Here is an 18,359-nt window from a genome sequence, read left to right on the forward strand (position 1 = left end):
AGGAGCCAGTCTCTTTGGCTGTATTGTTTTCATATAGGTACCATCCGAACTAGAGCCGCATTCACGTGGAAGTACATTTAGTTGGACAAAGACATAGTTTGTCCATGACATTTAAATTGACAAAAAGAAAATAACCCCTCTGAAGTAGAAATCTTGGATTTACGTGACTGCATGCAAAAAGTTTCCTGTGTTAGAAAAACTCACACATGCTATTTTCTTCTATTGCCGTTTTTTGTTTGTTTGTTGTTTTTCTGTCCAGTGACAGATGAGAACAGTGAGTCTGACAGCGACACCGAGGAGAAACTGAAAGGTGAGAAGAGCAGGTGGTGTGCAGGGAGCATGCAGATGGCCGTGGCGCTTCCTGCTTAACGTGAGAGACAGGACAGAGTGTCCTCGCACGAGCCGGTTGGGAAAGGCGTGAATGTGAGGGGACAGGGGACCCACAGGGTTGCTCAGGGGCCGGTCAGTCCTGAGCATGACCAGGTAGGACCTGTTCGGTCACTGAGCCTGTGGCTCCAGAGATCCAGGGTGGATACCACTGCAGTGGCCCCCATTCCTATGCCTTTCCGTTATCAGTATTTTTCACTGCTGGCCTGGGACTCCAGGCACCTGGGCTCTTGTCCCACTCCCATGAAAATTGCTGTAAGATCAGGAGGAAATCACTTAAGATCTCAGGGCCTCTATTCCTCGTCTGTCAAATGAAGTCACTGAAGTAATTGGTCTCTGTAGATCTAAATTCATTGACTTCGGTATAGGCTTTAGTGAGTTTTCCACAATTTCTCAGACCCGGGGTGGGGGGAAGCCAAAAAAAGCCATAGCCCAGGGCTGCTGAGGGAGGTGATGGGGACGGGTCTGCTTGGCATCCCTGCCTCATTCACCTCTCACGCCCACCTGCTCCCTGGCCCACCTCTACAATGAAGCAAGTCCGTTTCCATCACATAGAATGATGGCAGGAGGGAAGGTGGGTGGGAGCTCTGAGTTAGTCACGTCTCTGCCCGTTCTGTCACACAGATGTTCACAAAGTTCCCTGCTCCAAAAGCCTTGTGGTCTGGATTGTGTCACATCCCACAAACTGGAAGATGAAGGGAATAAGTGAGGGGAGGAGTCAGCGTCCCCCACCCCATCTGACAGAGGGACGCAAAGATTACTCAAACCACTGCACCGAGTCCACACAACAGACCCATGGCTGAGCAGAGCCCCCACGTCCCGGGCTTCTGCGCCCCCCACGAGCCGGGCGGCCTATCCAGTGTGGCTCGCCCCGAAGTTGGCAGGGACCCCAAACAAAGGGCTCTGAGCTAATTTGTTAAATGCGGGAACACTTTTTTAGGATTGGAAGGAACACACAGGCTGTCACAGCCCCGTGCAGTGCCTCGTTGGGATGACAGTGGCGCACTGGCACTCACTGTCCCTGTCCCCCTAGCTCACAGTCAGCGCCTGGTCAATGTGAAGTCACGCCTGAAGCAGGCTCCGAGATACCCATCCCTTGACCGGGAGCTCATGGAGTACCAGCAGAGGCAGCTGTTCGAGTACTTTGTGGTCGTGTCACTGCATAAGAAGCAGGCCGGGGCTGCGTATGTGCCAGAACTCACCCAGCAGTTCCCTCTCAAGGTATGGGCCCGGCCTCTGTGGCCTGCCAGGGGACTGCGGCATTCTTGCCAACTTCGTGCTGGTATTAGTGGCTTCCGGGAGGTGTGGGAGTCTGAGGAGCGCTTGGTGTCTGGAATCTTGAATGCGGGTTGTAACTAGGGTATATCAAATGCAGAAAGCTGCTGCTGGAGAACTTGGGAGGTCCCAAGAGGTGGGAGATTCAGAGACTCACAAGTATGGACAAAAACACTGACTCACTTCCTGTGGTCACTGTGCTGTCCCTACCAGCTTCTTTGTCCTCCCCATCTCCCTATGCAGCCACGTCTCTCCCCAGGCTATCCTAGAAGCCTCTTTCCCATCAGCCAAACGACTGTCCCCTGGGAGTGTGTGTTTGCTGAACATCTGTGCGTGTGCTGTGCACCTCTGGGTGTGCACCAAGTGTGCTAGGATCCCGTTCTAAAGTCTAACATGGTTCACGGCTGTGTGGATGTGGCTTTACCATACATTAAATCAGGTACCCAAAATGCACTGGCACTCAATAAAGCCTAAAATAGCATGGCCAATAATACATATATATATATATATATATATTTCTTATATCTACTATATATATATTATTGTTATATCTATATATATATTGTTATATATATCTATATATCTATATATCTATATATATATAGATATGTTATATATATCTATATATATATCGATATATATAGATATGTTATATATATCTATATGTATCTATATATATAGATATTTATATCATATCTATATATATCGATATATATAGATATGTTATATAAATATCTATATATATCGATATATATATCTATATATATTGTTCTTAGTCTTTGACATCACTATTAAATGGGTTCCACCGCATTTCAATTCAGTCCACCCAGAATTTACTGAGACCCTATTACATTCGAGCTGTTTTCTGCTTGGCCCTACTGTTACAAAGATGAGCAGAATATGTTTTCTGTCCTTAAGAAGCTTACACTCTGACAGGAGGTCATAAGATAAGCATACAAAGACTCTTGAGGCAGAATGTGACACTGTACGTGGCCTTCAGACAATGAAGGTGTTCAGAGACAGGAAGAGGGGAGGGAGGATGTGTCCTGGTCCCCTGAGGGCCTCCTTCTGCTGCCACTGCCCAAGCATAATCCCAGCATCTATGCTGGGCCAGCTTCCTTCTGTCCTGTCCACTGTGGTCCAGTGCAGTAATCAGGTCCTTGGAGTTTAGGACAGAAACTAGGTATCACTGAAGGAAATCATGGGCACCAGCCCTCCAGACTGGCTCTGTTCACCTGCGTCCAACTGACCTCCAGGGATGGTGTCCAGAAAACCCTAAAGCTATGAGTATGCCCACATTTGGTTGAGGCCCACACGGAGCAAGCACCCAGGCACAGAGGACTATTCTTTTATCCTGTTTACTTCCCTCGGGGCCTAGCACAGTGTTGTACTTGTGGCAATATTTAATCAGTGTTTCAGGAATAAAGGCCTTAATTCATGAATTAATGATTGAATCACTATAACTATTGAATGCTTATAGTTTCCAACCTGGAATCCCCAGGCTCCTAGACATCCACATAAAACTTTTGAGCGGAAACATGTATAGTCATTGTTGGAAAGGGGACCAATCTGGAAATGTATCAAGAAAAAGTCCTCTATAATCCCACTCCACAGAGATCATTGCTGTTAGCATTTTGTTATGTTTCCTCCCAGACTTTTCTCATAGTGTAATTTTCTTTCTTTTTTTTTCATTTTTTAAATTTTGTTAAAGTTTATTTTTGAGACAGAGAGACAGAGCATGAGCAGGGGAAGGGCAGAGAGAGAAAGAGGTAGACACAGAATGTGAAATAGGCTCCAGGCTCTGAGCTGTCAGCACAGAGCCCCACGCGGGGCTCGAACTCACAAACCACGAGATCATAACCTGAGCTGATGTCAGACACTTAACCTACTGAGCCACCCAGAACCCCTCTCATAGTGTAATTTTCTAACAAAATTGATATTGTACGTTGTATAATCTTTGCATCGTGTTTTCTAAATGTATCATTATTTATAAACATATTTCCTATAAATTGTAAAACATTTTTTTAATTATATAAAGCTCTGTTATGTGGGTATGCCCTACTTAACCAGTCTCTTTCTGTTGGAAATGTATCTTGTTGCCAGTGTTTCTTTACATTTCTATTTTGAATGCTGTGTGATCACTCTGTGCATGCATTTTTACAGATCAGGCTATTTTATATCTTCTTGCCTTTGCTTCCTCCTTTCTCCTCCCTTCTAACTTTTTCTTATGGTTTTTATCCCCCACTTCTAGGGTCACCTTGACCAAGATTTCCCCTCCATACTTGCACACTAGAGATCATGCCTGCCATGTTCCATTAAAATGCTTGATATCATGTAATTATCTTTATGACAGTTCATGCAGACTGGGAAATTTTCCAGCCATTTATGATCGCTTGTATTTGTGAGAGACCTCTTTATGTCTCACTTCCCATAAATGAGCTTGTGTGCATGTAAGAGCACCCATGGACACATATGGGTTGATAACGCCTATGTTGATGACAAGGTACATGTGTGTACACATGTATGTGTGTCGTGCATGTGATCTGAGGGTGGGCGCATCCACAAGGATGGGCCAAGTCAAAAAGTACTGGAACTCACCTCCCTACAAGGCCTACTCTTTAGTTCTCTAAGGGTTTCCACTGTGGAAAAATGTCATTGTTCTTTCCTTTTGTGTTCTTTGGAGTTTATGGGCCTTCACTCTGCGATGATTAATGACCCCTTCCAGCAACTACACCCAGCAGGTATTTGCCTCTCTGTGAGACTATCCAAGGATAGCCAAAATTAATGCTTTGGCAACGGTCTGAGCTAATGAATTATCAACTCAAAAACTGCTCCTGGACAAGCTGGAATCTCATTTGTTATGTTTCATCATGGATGGAAGAGGGAACCATTATTCTCTCAGTAGTGACTATTGATTCTGAAGAACAAAAACCAAAGGACAATTAATGACTGGCTTTAGGTCTATAAATGGTGGCTGTGTTTCATTCATTGATAGTTGTCTCAACCATTAATATTAGTAGCAACTTTAATTATATTTGCTCTAGCCCAAGGGGAATCATACTAGAAGTAGGTTTTATTTTTCTAGTTTTTTTTTTTATTTTTTTAACGTTTTTTCATTTTTGAGAGACAAAACACAAGCAGGGGAGGGGCAGAGAGAGAGGGAGATACAGAATCTTAAGCAGGCCCCAGGCTCTGAGCTGTCAGCACAGAACCTGACACGGGGCCCAAACTCACAAACAACAAAGCCAAAGTCGTATGCTTAACTGACTGAGCCACCCAGGCGCCCCTAATTTGTTCTGTTTTTTAACAAGAGGATATTCATCCAGTCTATGATGTCAGATAAAGCAGAGAGAGACAGAGATTGAGAGACTAGAGATTAAGATTCCTGGAGCACCTGGGTGACTCAGTCAGTTAAGCGTCCAACTTCAGCTCAGGTCATGGATCTCATAGTTCGTGGGTTCAAGCCCCCTGTCAGGCTTTATGCTGACAGCTCATAGCCTGGATCCTGCTTCAGATTCTGTCTCTCCCTCTCTCTCTTTGCCCACCCCGCCCCCTCACACTCTGTCTCTCTCTCTCTTTCAGAAATAAATAAGCATTTAAAAAAATTAAAAAAAAAAAAAAAGATTCCTAGCTAGATTCCACACAAGTTGTGTGATCATGGGCAAGTCACTTAACAGGTTAGGGTTTATTTCCGTATCTCTTAGATAAGAATGTCATGGAGTGCTGGGTGGCTCAGTCAGTTAAGCGTCCAACTTCAGCTCAGATCATGATCCCATGGTTCGTGGGTTCGAGCCCCATATAGCTGTTAGCTTCGTGCTGTTAGCTCAGAGCTGGAGCCTGCTTTGGATTCTGTGTCTCCCTCTCTCTCTCTGCCCCTCCCCCCTCATGCTCGCACGTGCGCGCTCTCTCTCTCTCTCTGTCTCTCAAAAATAAATAAACAGTAAAAAAAAAAAAAACTGAAAAAAAAAAAAGGATATCACACTTGATGATGTCTAGTTTCCTTTTGATTCTGACATTCAAGGTCATTGAAATTCATTGAAGTTTACAGTATAATATAATTTGACTGGATGTATTCACTAAGAAGTGTCATAAAATGTCTTTGCATGGATCGAGGCTTTCTTGGGCCCAGAAGTTGGAAGACCAGATTTGAGGCTCTGTCCTGCAGATTCATGAGTCTCCTAGTTGAAGGGGATTGCTATGACACTTTTTCCTAGTTGATTAAAATAGTTATATTCCAGAATGTTAAACATCAAAGATATTTCTCTAAAAAAGACCAGTTTTTTTCTCCTGACTTGCCCCATGAGCCCCATGAGTTGACCGTGCCCTGGGGAAAAAAGGCCCCAGCAGACTGAGCTGCAAACCCTTCCCAAGGTTAAGGTGGTGGTCTCCACCGCGGGAAGGTGGAAGATGTGGTCTTGCCAAACATCTGCCTCTCTCTCCACCATGCTGGGGTTTATTCCCCAACCTTCTCTCACCCTTTTCCCTGCAGTTGGAAAGGTCTTTCAAGTTCATGAGAGAGGCTGAGGACCAGCTGAAGGCCATCCCCCAATTCTGTTTCCCTGATGCCAAGGATTGGACTCCTGTCCAGCAATTTACCAGGTATGTGCTGGTGTCTCCCTTCCCTACCCCGAAAAACTAAGGCAAGAACCAGGGAGGGCATCAGAGATGGCAGATGTCATAATTCAATCCTACCATTAAGCGATCCCGATGGGCCCCAGGCTAAAGGTTTTCCCCACTGTGTTTTAAAATGGGTATCTTTTAGAAGATACGAATCACCTTGCTAAGCATGCCCACTGAACGTGGGCATACGTTTGGTTTATAAGCCTTTGTGAAGGGCAAACATAATTCTTGGTCTAGGAGATGCTAGAGAAACATTACCCATCACCCTTTCCTTGTCCCTTGTCCCTGGAAACATTTCTTTAATAGCCCATCCAGCTGTTACTCGGACTGGGTTTACATTTCTGCTTTAACCCACATTGTCACATACCAAAATTTTTGTTATCGGATGTGTCAGCAATTGACCAAACTCAGTAGGCTGCATACCCTGTGTTTGAGGGCCGCCACGTTCCTGAAAGTTGGCCCAGCAGTCTCTAAGGGCAATCTGAGCTTCCGGTTGGCTCTGAAGAGACAGTTCTCAGGGAGGGTCACCCGAGGGGCACTTCCAAGGGGGGCACAGAACTGCCGCAGTCTTCAGCTCCTCCTTTACTGAGTCACATCCCTAGGACAGCAAAGGCCATCTCCTCCTGGACCTCACTGGGGGCAGGAGTCACGATAGATTCTCCATCGGTGACTGCTGTGTTTTGGGCAATGGGGCGGTTCAGGTGATAGAATGCTCTGAGAGCTCAGGGTGAAGAAAAATCCCTCATTCCTCTCAGGGTGCACTGGCATTTTGGGTCTCCCTCTCCCTAACACAGACCCCAAAACTATAGGCGCACAGAGTCCCTGCACAGAGATGGACGGGCAGGACAGACACAGGCAGGTCCCTGTGATTGCTCACTGCCTGGTGTCTTTTGTTGTGTTCTGCTTTGTAATGCACTTTTGTTTCCCCAACCACAGTGAAACCTTCTCATTTGTCTTAACTGGAGAAGATGGGAGCAGAAGGTTTGGTTACTGCCGAAGACTGCTGGTTAGTACATTCAGCTCTCAGTCTGCAGGAGAAGAGGCAGGAAGTGTGACAGGTTAATCAGAGGAGTTAAAAACATGGAAGATTTGGGGGAATCACCTAAGTCTCACGGGTAGAAGGGAACAACAGTTCTGTCTCCTTTAAGAAGAAAATACTTGGTCCATTATTTTCCTTGCCAAATGAAAGGCCTTTCTCTGTTTAAGCCAAATGTCCTTTCTAATAAAACATGCTACACAGACCCAGAGAGCTTATAGTGCACATTCATAATGGCTGCTAAGGGCCAAAGAAAGGTAGTTCTCTTGTTCATGATGCAGATCATTCAAGAGTGTGTTCTTCAGGGGCTCCTGGGTGGCTCAGTCGGTTAAGCATCCAACTTCGGCTCAGGCCGTGATCTCACCAACCATGAGTTCGAGCCCCATGTCAGGCTCTGTGCTGACAGCTCAGAGCCTGGAGCCAGCTTTGGATTCTGTGTCTCCCTCTCTCTCTCTCTGCACCTCCCCCACTCACGCTCTGTCTCTCTCTCTAAAATAAAAACATTAAAAAAAATTTTTAAGTCAGGATTGGATTCCAATGAAATGACCATGCTAACCCATTTCAGGGTTTGTCTTTTTGAGACCCATTCTTTTGAAAATCTTCAGTAGAAGCAAATCGTTTCCCTCTGAGTATATTTGAGTCTTTGAAATAAGCTGATATAATTTAGAGTCAAGAATAATGCACAGCATACAGAAGGTATATTCAGTAAATATTTGTTGAATTAATAGTGAATAAAAAGTATGGGTAGCAATTTAAAAAGTTAAGTGGGAAAAAAATAAAAAGCTCAGTGGGATAATAAGTTTTCTTGATAAAATTACTATGACATAGTGAGATTGATTTTCATTTTGGTTTGAAAATTAGCTTAAAAGGCAGTTTCCAAAAAGATTTTTCAGGAATGATTTCTGACTTGGAATTATCATTCTAATAAGCAACATGTGGTTTCAAGGTAACTCCTTAAGAGGAACCACAGGGATCTGGGTGAACAAGTTTAGCCTCCTTCCTTTATGGCTCCATGGGCCATTTTGAGTGCCTCCTGCATGCACAACACCCTCAATCTGGTCCCTTCAAGAGAAGGAAAATATATATACTACATGGCCAGAAGTGCTTCCCACTTATAAAATGGGGTATGGGTAACTACTTACCTCAGTGCGTTTTCAAAAGGTTCCGTGTGTGGAAACATCTGGCACATGATATGCACTTAAAAATGTTTGGGTTCTCTTCTCTGAAGTGCTAACACTCATGATTTCCTTGTGTTTCACCCCAAAAAGCCTGGTGGCAAAGGGAAGCGTCTCCCTGAAGTTTACTGCATCGTGAGCCGCCTGGGGTGCTTCAGCCTCTTTTCAAAGGTGAGGACTGGGGCCTTAGCGGAGAGAAGACACAGGAAACACCCGGACCCCTGGTACTTTTATAAGCGTATCCTGACATTTTCCTTCCCACTTCTCTTGTCACTGATATTGGAAATGAGAGCTGATGAAGGTTGGCGCCCAGGAAAAGGGGGTGGGGGGAGAGTCAAAATAATTGCAGGTGGAGGATGGAAGGGGGTGGAGGATCTTCCCAGAATATTCCTTATGGTTTACTTTCGTACTTCTCAGCCCTGTCTTTTGTCATATTAGCTTTTGCATGACAGAAAGGCCACTATAATGGATGGATGTCTAAGTATCTGTATATATAATATGCGTGTTGTGTGTGAGAGAGATTTATTATTGTAATTGTGCTCTAAATCCAGCAAAATCCTTAATGTAATTTGGTCCTCTTTTTGGGAAGATAAGCCAATGTATCAAGACCTAGGAACTGCTGTATTGAATTGGCTCATCCATTCTACTATTCGGTGGGTAGAGAGAAGCTAATTACTATCATATATGATCATCTTAAATATTAGGTATAATCCAACATTCATTTCCTACATTAACCAGACATGACCATCTAATCCATAAATTGATTTTAAGTTCCTCTTGAGCATATATTTTAGTCTGAGCTTTCTTTTGAGAACTGAAGTCCTATGTCGACTGTGCATGGATGGAAAGCAGCATTTCCTAAAATCATTCCGAAATAAGTCTACTTCCTGCCCACCATCCACTTATACTCAGAGGAAGCCTGACTTCTACTGATCTGGTGTAACCTCTTGCCTTGGTAGAACTTATACTTCTATTCAAGTCTGTTAGAAACAAATGATGATATCAACTTGTCTGTGTTCCTCCCTCCACTCCAGTGAGGTGGTAAGCCTTTCACATTGAAGTTGGTCATTTGCAGACTCTAGGAAAGCTATGCATTGCTGCTCATGCGGGTCTTTCTGAGGGGGTTGTTTAAATTTGTTTTTTAATGTTTTATTTATTTTTGAGAGAGAGAGAGAGAGAGAGTATGAGCAGGGGAGGGGCAGAGAGAGAGGGAGACATAGAATCCACAAAGCAGGCTCCAGGCTCTGAGCTGTCAGCACAGAGCCTGACATGAGGCTCAAACCTGTAAACCACAAGATCATGACCTGAGCCAAAGTCAGACTGAACCACCCAGGCGCCACCCCCCCCACCCCACCCAGGGGGGGTTTAAACATGGAAATAAGGCTGTAGGTCACAGCCTTTGCTGTTCAGAGAATGCTTATGAAAGGGAGAAGTGGAACCGCTCCCATGAGTTAGTCTAGCGTCCAGTGGCAGCTTTGGAATTCACATGAGCCCCATTGTTTTGTCGTGGACAGGGGCTGACAAGCAAGTAAACGTATTAACATACTGTATGTGTGCAGTTCTGTGTTTTCATGGTAGTTTTGTTACTGGGGATATTGAAGGGTGTGTATGATAACTTGCCAAAGACCACACAGCAAATATGCTGGATAGAACCAGAAACAGAGCTTTAGCGAACTGATCTCTGTAAACTCGGCCTATTTCCAGGTGAGGGACAAGGATGACTAAAATGACAAATTGTCCTTTTGTACAGAAAAAGGAATCAGGGGCGCCTGGCTGGCCCAGTTGGTAGAGCATGCAGCTCTTGATCTCAGGGTTGTGAGGTCAAGCCCTACATTGGGCCTGGAGACTACTTAAGAAACAAAAACAAAAAACAAAGAAAGAGGAATCATCTTTAAGAAGAACAGCTCTCAGGGGTGCCTGGGTGGCTCAGTCGGTTAAGCAACTGACTTCGGCTCAGGTCATGATCTCATGGTTTGTGGGTTCGAGCCCCGCATCCGGCTCTGTGCTGACGGCTCAGAGCCTGGAGCCTGCTTTGGATTCTGTGTCTCCCTCTCTCTCTGCCCCTCCCCCACTTGTGCGCGTGCGCTCTCTCTCTCTCTCTCTCTCTCTCTCTCTCTCTCTCAAAAAATAAATAAAATATAAAAAGAAAAAGAAGAACAGCTCTCAGGGGCGCCTGGGTGGTTCATTCGGTTAAATGTATAACTTCAGCTCAGGTCATGGTCTCCTGGTTCATGGGTTCGAGCCCCACATCGGGCTGTCTGCTGTCAGCTTGGAGTCAGCTTCAGATCTTCTGTCTCCCTCTCTCTCTGCCGCTGTCCTGCACACGCTCTCCCCCACCCCTGCCATCTCAAAAATAAACATTACAAAAAAAGGAACACCTCTCAGAATCTCTGAAGAAAGGTATATCATTAAATATGACTACAGTCACACTTTGTAACAAACCAGAGTAGCTTAAAGCAGCAATCATTTATTCTTCCAGACCTGCAGGTCGGCCGGGGCTCAGCTCAGCTCATCTCCCCCTTCCCCCCACCCCTGGGCTCACTCTTGTGTTGTGGGTAGGCCGGGGTTGGCTGGCCTGGGCTGCCTGGTCTCTGCTGTAGGCTGCAAGGCTGGGGTTGGGGCTGGCTCACATGTCTGTCATCCTCCTTGGACAGCGAGCTGGCCTGTGCAGTTCTCCAGCAGTTCCCGTGGCTGTGGCAGAAGCCCCAGAAGGCCGCGGAGACACGTAAGGCAGCCTTCCTGAGGCCTAGGCTTAGACCTGGCACGCTGTCACTTCTGCCTCAGAATTCTTCATCCTTTTGTTATTACCACCTAGCCAGAGTTCTAAGATTTTTTTTTTTTCCTTTGGGGCACCCGGGCAACTCACTCGATTGAATGTCCGACTTGGGCTCAGGTCGTGATCTTATGGTTTGTGAGTCTGAGCCCCGTGTCAGGCTCTGTGCTGACAGCTCAGAGCCTGGAGCCTGCTTCACATCCTGTGTCTCCCTCTCTCTGCCCCTCCCTCTCTTGCACTCTCTCTGTCTCAAAAATAAATAAACATTAAAAAATAAAAAAAATTAAAGATTTTTTTCCTCCTTCATTGCCTCCCCTCATAAAATTCTTTTTAATTTTTTGTCATATTATTTTTTTTATTGTGCTAAAATATACATAACATAGAAGTTACTATTTTAGCCATTTTTTAAGATTTTATTTATTTATTTATTTATTTTTTAATGTTTATTTTTGAGAGAGACAGAGAGAGACCAAGCATGAGCAGGGGAAGGGCAGAGAGAGAGACACACACACAGAATCCAAAGCAGGCTCCAACCTCTGACCTGTCAGCACAGAGCTCAACGTGAGGCTCGAACTCACAAACCCGGAGATCATGACCTGAGCCAAAGTCGGATGCTTAACTGACTGAGCCACCCAGACGCCCCTTAAGATTTTATGTTTAAGTAATCTCTATACCCAATGTGGGGTTTGAACTTACAACCCCAAGATCAAGACTCTCTTGCTCTACCGACTGAGCCAGCCAGGCGCCCCTATTTTAGCCATTGTAAGTGTGCAGTTGATTAGCATTATGTTCATTCACATTGTGTGCAACTATCACCATCATCCATCTCCAGAATTTTTTTACAATCCTGAATTAAAATTCTGCACCCATTCAACACTAACCTCCCCGTTCCCTTCTCTCCCCAGCCCCTGGCACCCACCATTCCACTTTCTGTCTGTGTGAGTCTGACTACTCCAGGATCTCATGTAAATGAAGTCATATATTTATCCTGTTGTGACTGACTTCTATCACATTAGCATATGTCCTCAAGCTTTATCCATATTGGAGCATATGTCAGAATTTCCTTCCTTTTTAAGGCTGAATAACAGTCTATTGCTTGTATATATCACATTTTCTTTATCTGTTTATCCATAGATGGACATTTGTGTTGTTCGCACCTTTTAGATATTGTGAATTATGCTAACCTGAAAATGGCCATTCAGATGTCTGAGTCCCTGCTTTCAAATTTTGAGAATACATACCCTTTTAAGTGTGAAATTCCTGGATGGTAGGGTAATTCTATATTTAATTTTTTGAGGAACTGCCACACGTACAATCTTTTTAATTTTAATAAGAAATTTTATTTAACCCATATATCTAAAATACTAGTATTTCAGCACTTCATCAATATAGTCATTGATATTTCACATTCTTAATTCTGTATTTTGAAATCTACTGAGTGTTTTTACATTTATAACACACATCTCAGTTCAGACTAGCCATATTTCAAGAGTTCAATACCTACACGTGATATTATTATAAATGGGTTTTTTAAGTTAATTTGTTTATTTTGAGAGAAAGAAAAGGAGAGCGTGAGTAGGGGAGGAACAGAGAGGGGGAGAGAGAATCCCAAGCAGGCTCCGTGTTGTCAGCACAGAGCCCGATGCAGGGCTCAATCTCACAAACTGTGAGGTCAAGATCTGAGCCAAAATCACGAGTTCCATGCTTGGAGCACCTGGGTGGCTCATTCGGTTAAGCATCAGGCTCGGGTCATGATCTCACGGTTAGTAAGTTCGAGCCCTGCATCGAGTTCTCTGCTCTCTCTGCTGTCAGCACAGAGCCCACTTCGGATTTTCTGTCTCCCTCTCTCTCTGTCCCCCTCCTCAAAAATAAATAAACATGAAAAAAAAGAGAGAGAGATGGGGCACCTGGGTATCTCAGCCGGTTAAGCATCAGGTCATGATCTCACAGCTCCTGTCTTCAATACTTGCGTCGGGCTCTGTGCTGATAGCTCAGAGCCTGAAGCCTGCTTTGGATTCTGTGTCTCCCTCTCTCTGCCCCTCCCCCATTTGTGTTCTCTCTCTCTCTCTCTCTCTCTCTCTCTCTAAATAAATAAACAAAAAAAAAATGCTCAACTGACTGAGCCACCCAGGTACCCCTATAAATGGCATTTTTATTAAAACTCTTTGATCCACAACTAGATTATGGAGGGTCTTACATTTAGACCTTTTAGAATAACAGTTTTATTGAGATGAAGTTTGTAAACCATAAAATTCACCCTTTAGCACATCCACACAGTTGTGTAATTATCACCACAATTATAGGACATTTTTATCAACATTTTTATAGAAACCCCTATACCCATTAGCAGTCACTTTCTACTTCCAGAAAGCAGTCTGTTTTCCGTCTCTATGGATTTGTCTCTTCTGGAGTTTTTACCCAAATGGAATCATACAAGAAGTAGCCTTTTGTGACTCGGGTCTTTGACTTAGCCTAGTATTTTCAAGGTTCGCCCCTGCTAGAGTATGAATCAGTATCTCATTCCCTGTAGTGGCTGATTATGGCATATAATGGAACATCACATTGTGTTTATCCACTCTTCAGCTGATGGACATTTAGGTTATTTCCCCTTTTTGGCTACAATGAATAATACTTTTTTTTATATATTTTTTTAATGTTTATTCATCTTTGAGAGACAGAGAGAGACAGAGCATGAGCGGGGAAGGGGCAGAGAGAGGGAGACACAGAATCCGAAGCAGTCTCTGGGCTCTGAGCTGTCAGCACAGAGCCCAACGTGGGGCTCGAACTCACAAACCATGAGATCATGACCTGAGCCGAAGTCAGAGGCTCAACTGACTGAGCCACCCAGGTGCCCCTGCTGTGACCATTAATGTGCCAGTTTTTGTGTGGACGTATGTTTTCATGTCTGTTGGGTAAATGTCTAGAAATGTAATTGCTAAGTCATATGGTAACACTGTGTTTAACCTTTTAAGGTACTGCCAGACTGTTTAGCTATTTTACATTCCCACCATCAGTGCATGAGGGTTCCAATGTCTCCACTTCCTTGCCAACACTTACTATTGTCCGTCTTTTGGTTATAGCCCTCCTAATGGGTGTTAAGTGGAATCTTATTGTGGTTTGTGTTTGCATTTCCCTAATGGCTACCCCCAGAGAAACTTTAAATTCACAGATATACTGTATATCTTTTTATGTACTGTCGCCCCTTAAAAGGCTACAAACCATTATAGTATCTAAGTTTTTTTCATCACCACCCCCAAGAACCAATTTTTATCCCCTTAGGGACAATATTGCTCCCATTAAAAATGCATATGTTAGCCCAGTAAGTTACATGTCCAAACCTAAAGTCAAGCGGGTCAAGGAACTTCACCCCTTTGGTGGAAAGAACTGCAAAGGCACAAGGCAGAGGGAGGGGTACACAGAAAGGAGATTTGGGACAAAACCATATGGGGTGAAAGACACTTAAAGTTTGGCCTGATGAGGACAGCAGGGCTTCCCCATAATTCTTCAGTCGCTGTGGTGGGCCCACTTCATCGAGAACAGAGCAATACCTTGGCACCCTGACATCAGGATAGCTAAGCTGCTTTGGTGACCCTTGCAGATCTTGGATGAGGTGGAAAAGCGACGAGGCATCTCTCCTGCCCTGGTACAGCCCCTCATGAGGAGTGTCATGGAGGCCCCTTTCCCAGCACTGGGCAAGACCATCGTCGTCAAGAACTTCTTGCCAGGATCAGGAACTGAGGTAAGCCATCAGATTCCTATTGTCTCCTAGAGGAGACAATGGCCCAGACAGCCAAGTCCCAGTAAACCAAGCAAGGGGCTGGCTTTCAGTGGTCTGTCTCATCGCCTGATGTCACATTCAGGTGCATGTAAAATCCACCCCAAGTCCTGTCTATCCATTCGAGGATTCATTCCCAGACAGCATCCCCAGAACTATGTCATGGCAGTATATGGTGTTTCTTTGCATGACCTTGGCCCCACAGATTAGGGACCTGCATTGAACATCCTTAGCTACTCTTAATAGCCCATTACACTCATAGATAGCATTTGAACCCATTTATGTTTTTGGTCTCCGTCACCTCTATAACTTCATATTGTAAGATAGATTATTTTCAGGGAAGACAAGTTCAGGTACTACTTTTTTTTCACCTGTCTAGGACTTTGAGGCATGTTCCCCTCCTTGGCTGGGTTGGGATTGAATGCAGGATTTTGTTTTTCTCCTTCCCATTCCTTTGGCTCAGGTACATCCCATCCAGCCTGAGTATCTATTTATTTCCAAAAGCCCTTGAAAAAGCAAAGTCACCTCTGGAGACAGGGGAGGGGAGGATGGGAAGGGAATATTCTGCCACAACTCATTTCCCAGAGCAGAGAGAAGCATTCTCCCTGTTGCTGGAGAGTCTTGCACTGTCCTATACCAGATATAGGCGACTTGGCCATAGGGATATTAACATTAACGTGCCCCACTATGTGGGCAACACCGGGCAGGCATGGTGCTCAGAGTAAAACACTGGTCTCTGCTCACTGTGAAGGAGTCAGCTATTAAAAGAGAAAAACAGGAACGCCTGGGTGGCTCAGTCAGTTACACGTCCGACTTTGGCTCAGGTCATGATCTCATGGTTTGTGAGTTTGAGCCTCGCGTCGGGCTCTGCACTGACCGCTCGGAGCCTGGAGCCTGCTTCAGAATCTGTATCTCCCTCTCTCTCTGCCGAATCCCACTCATGTGCGCTCTTTCTGTCTCTCTCTCTCAAAAATAATTAAACATTTTAAAAAAAGAAATAAAAAGAAGAAGAAAAGCACACACAGGAGTAGTGACTTGAGATGAATTTGGGAACATTTCAACAAGTACAGAATGAGAAACTATGCCCACTGAACATACAAGCTGTAAGACACATCATAGGGAAGGGACTGGTATGGGGTTGGGCTCACTGAGAAATGCCTTCTAGAGGAAGTGAGTCTTGAAAGTGTTGCTTGGATCTTTTCGTCCTTCTCCGTGAGCCCATGACTCCATTCCAGCAGGTAATATTCCCTTGTGAAGCAGACACTTCCCTGTGGGACTCTAAGTGATGGGATAGCAACAGTCATGGCACTTCCAGGGAGGGGCGTGGTCCACATATGTCATCGCCAGCCAGAGCCACCAGCCATTTTGGGTCAAGGGCCATTGATTCTGCCACCCTATGTCCCCACCTCCATCCGAACTTTCCTCACACTCAACTGTGACAGAGTCACTTCCAAGTGTACCTGCTCCCCAGTCTCCTAGGATCTTTCTTTTCCCCAGTCGCCTTGTCTTCCTTGTTTCCTTTCCCTTTTCCCCTGCCAGTGGGTGCCCCCTGCTGAGGACCTCAGAGCCCCCGGCCTGTGGTGCGGCCCCTCCTCACGGCTGCTCCTGTTCCCCGGCAGGTGATTGAACTGTGCCGCCCGCTGGACTCCCGGCTCGAACACGTAGACTTTGAGTCTCTCTTCTCCTCTCTCAGCGTCCGCCACCTGCTCTGTGTTTTTGCCTCCCTGCTTCTGGAAAGGAGGGTCATCTTCATCGCAGACAAGCTCAGGTACCAACCGTGGCCTCTCCTACTAAAGTGTCTGAATGACAGTCGGTCTCGGGATAGCTGGCACGTGTAGGGCAGGTGATTGTCGGGGACTGCCAAGGAAGCACCCTGAGGGAAGAGTGCGGGTCAGTGGGCAGTGAGGAGTGGAGATCTGTAAGGCACAGCGGTTCTGAAACACCGGGTAAGCCCACGCCTCCCTACACACTTACCTGGTTTGCAGCCTGCCTTCCACCCGTTCCACTGTGTGCTGGGCGCTCTGCCGTGTGCTGGGGGACCGACAGTTCTAGAACTGAGCAGACCACCCAGTACTGTGTTGTAAAGGCTTCCCAGAGCAGTGTGTTCTAGACAGGAGGAGGGCCCTCCTCCTCAGAGGAAGCCAGTTCTGGCTGAGTCCTAAGACTAACAGCAAGTAGAAAGCACATTCCAGGCGAAAGGAGCAAGGCAAGGAGGCCGGAGGCCCAGCGTGACACCTTCAGGAACTGCAAAGCCGTTGGCTGCAGCTGAGCCCAGAGAGGAAGGCCCAGGAGGAGGCAGGGAGCCAAGGTTCACAGACGGCTGCAGGGTTGTGCTAGAGCACAGATGTATCCCAAAGACGCCCCCTCCTCTCAGTGCTAAAATAAATTACACAGAGTCACACACACCTGCTCGCTGCTTGGTAGGATGCCCCCCACGTCCTATGGGTCACACTCAGTGATTTGCAAAGCCCACGTCACAAAGCAAGGAAGAGCCAGAAGGAGATACAGGTAGGGATTCGAGTTAATTCTAAACTAGGAAGAAAAAAAAAAGAATTCCTGGCATTTTCCTCCTTTCAAAATACCGAATCAGAGCCTTCTTTGCTTTGGAGCTGAGGGCACAGCGGCACGGGCAGTGAGTGAAACTCCACGAGGGGCTGAGATGTGGGACCCAGTCAGAGATGGGCCAGCCAACCAGTGAAAGCAGATGAGGCCAACCGAGGAGTCCATCTGGAGAGAAGAAATGCCAAAAACACAAAAATTAAAGAACCGTGGTTTGCAGAGGAAATCTGACTCCCAAGTCTGGAAAACAAAAGGGAGGAAGAGGAACAGGGAAAGAGGAATGGCAAGGACAGAAGGTATGAACGTGGAGTTCATCAGGAATGTGGTAGGAAATGGAATCCAGTCCTCTCCTCCCGCACCAGCCCATCTGGTCATCTTGGTGATGCTCCTCTCTGGATAGCAGCCACTTGGCTATTCCCAGCCCGATCCCACCCTGGCCTTTAGCGAGCTATTCACTTTTACTGTCGTGGTTATTGCACTCCCTGTGCACTGGGGTCTGCTCAGGAAGTGGGCCGGCACTCCGCTGGGCGCGGGCAGCTCTCCAAGCTCGCTGGGCACTGGGGAGTTCAGACGGGAGAGTTCTCAAGGTTGGGGCTCTGGGAGCTGAGGAGGAGTAATAACCCTTCAGTGGCCAGGGTCGGATTTCATGGACATTCTAGTAGCTGTCTGTATTCTCTGGAAGCCCCACTCTGTCCCCCAGAAGTAGAATTCTCAGGCTCGTCCGTGGGGGAGGGGAGAGTGGGGAATCTCAGAAAGGCC

The 18,359-nt window shown here is 45.8% G+C and overlaps 1 protein-coding gene across 4 annotated transcripts in view; it reads left to right on the forward strand.

The window, feature by feature from the left end:
• DENND2A (DENN domain containing 2A) overlaps nucleotides 1–18,359 on the forward strand; it is a 103,312-nt gene that overhangs the window by 61,974 nt on the left and 22,979 nt on the right. For all 4 annotated transcript variants that reach the window (XM_058724085.1, XM_058724084.1, XM_058724086.1 and 1 more), the window contains 7 exons: nucleotides 260–310; nucleotides 1,421–1,608; nucleotides 6,152–6,261; nucleotides 7,219–7,288; nucleotides 8,587–8,664; nucleotides 14,865–15,005; nucleotides 16,661–16,809. In XM_058724085.1, coding sequence (XP_058580068.1) covers nucleotides 260–310; nucleotides 1,421–1,608; nucleotides 6,152–6,261; nucleotides 7,219–7,288; nucleotides 8,587–8,664; nucleotides 14,865–15,005; nucleotides 16,661–16,809 — 787 coding nt within the window. The remainder of the gene's footprint in view (nucleotides 1–259; nucleotides 311–1,420; nucleotides 1,609–6,151; nucleotides 6,262–7,218; nucleotides 7,289–8,586; nucleotides 8,665–14,864; nucleotides 15,006–16,660; nucleotides 16,810–18,359) is intronic.

This window comes from Neofelis nebulosa, chromosome 4 (genome assembly GCF_028018385.1).
Source record: "Neofelis nebulosa isolate mNeoNeb1 chromosome 4, mNeoNeb1.pri, whole genome shotgun sequence".
NCBI classification, from domain to species: Eukaryota; Metazoa; Chordata; class Mammalia; order Carnivora; family Felidae; genus Neofelis; species Neofelis nebulosa.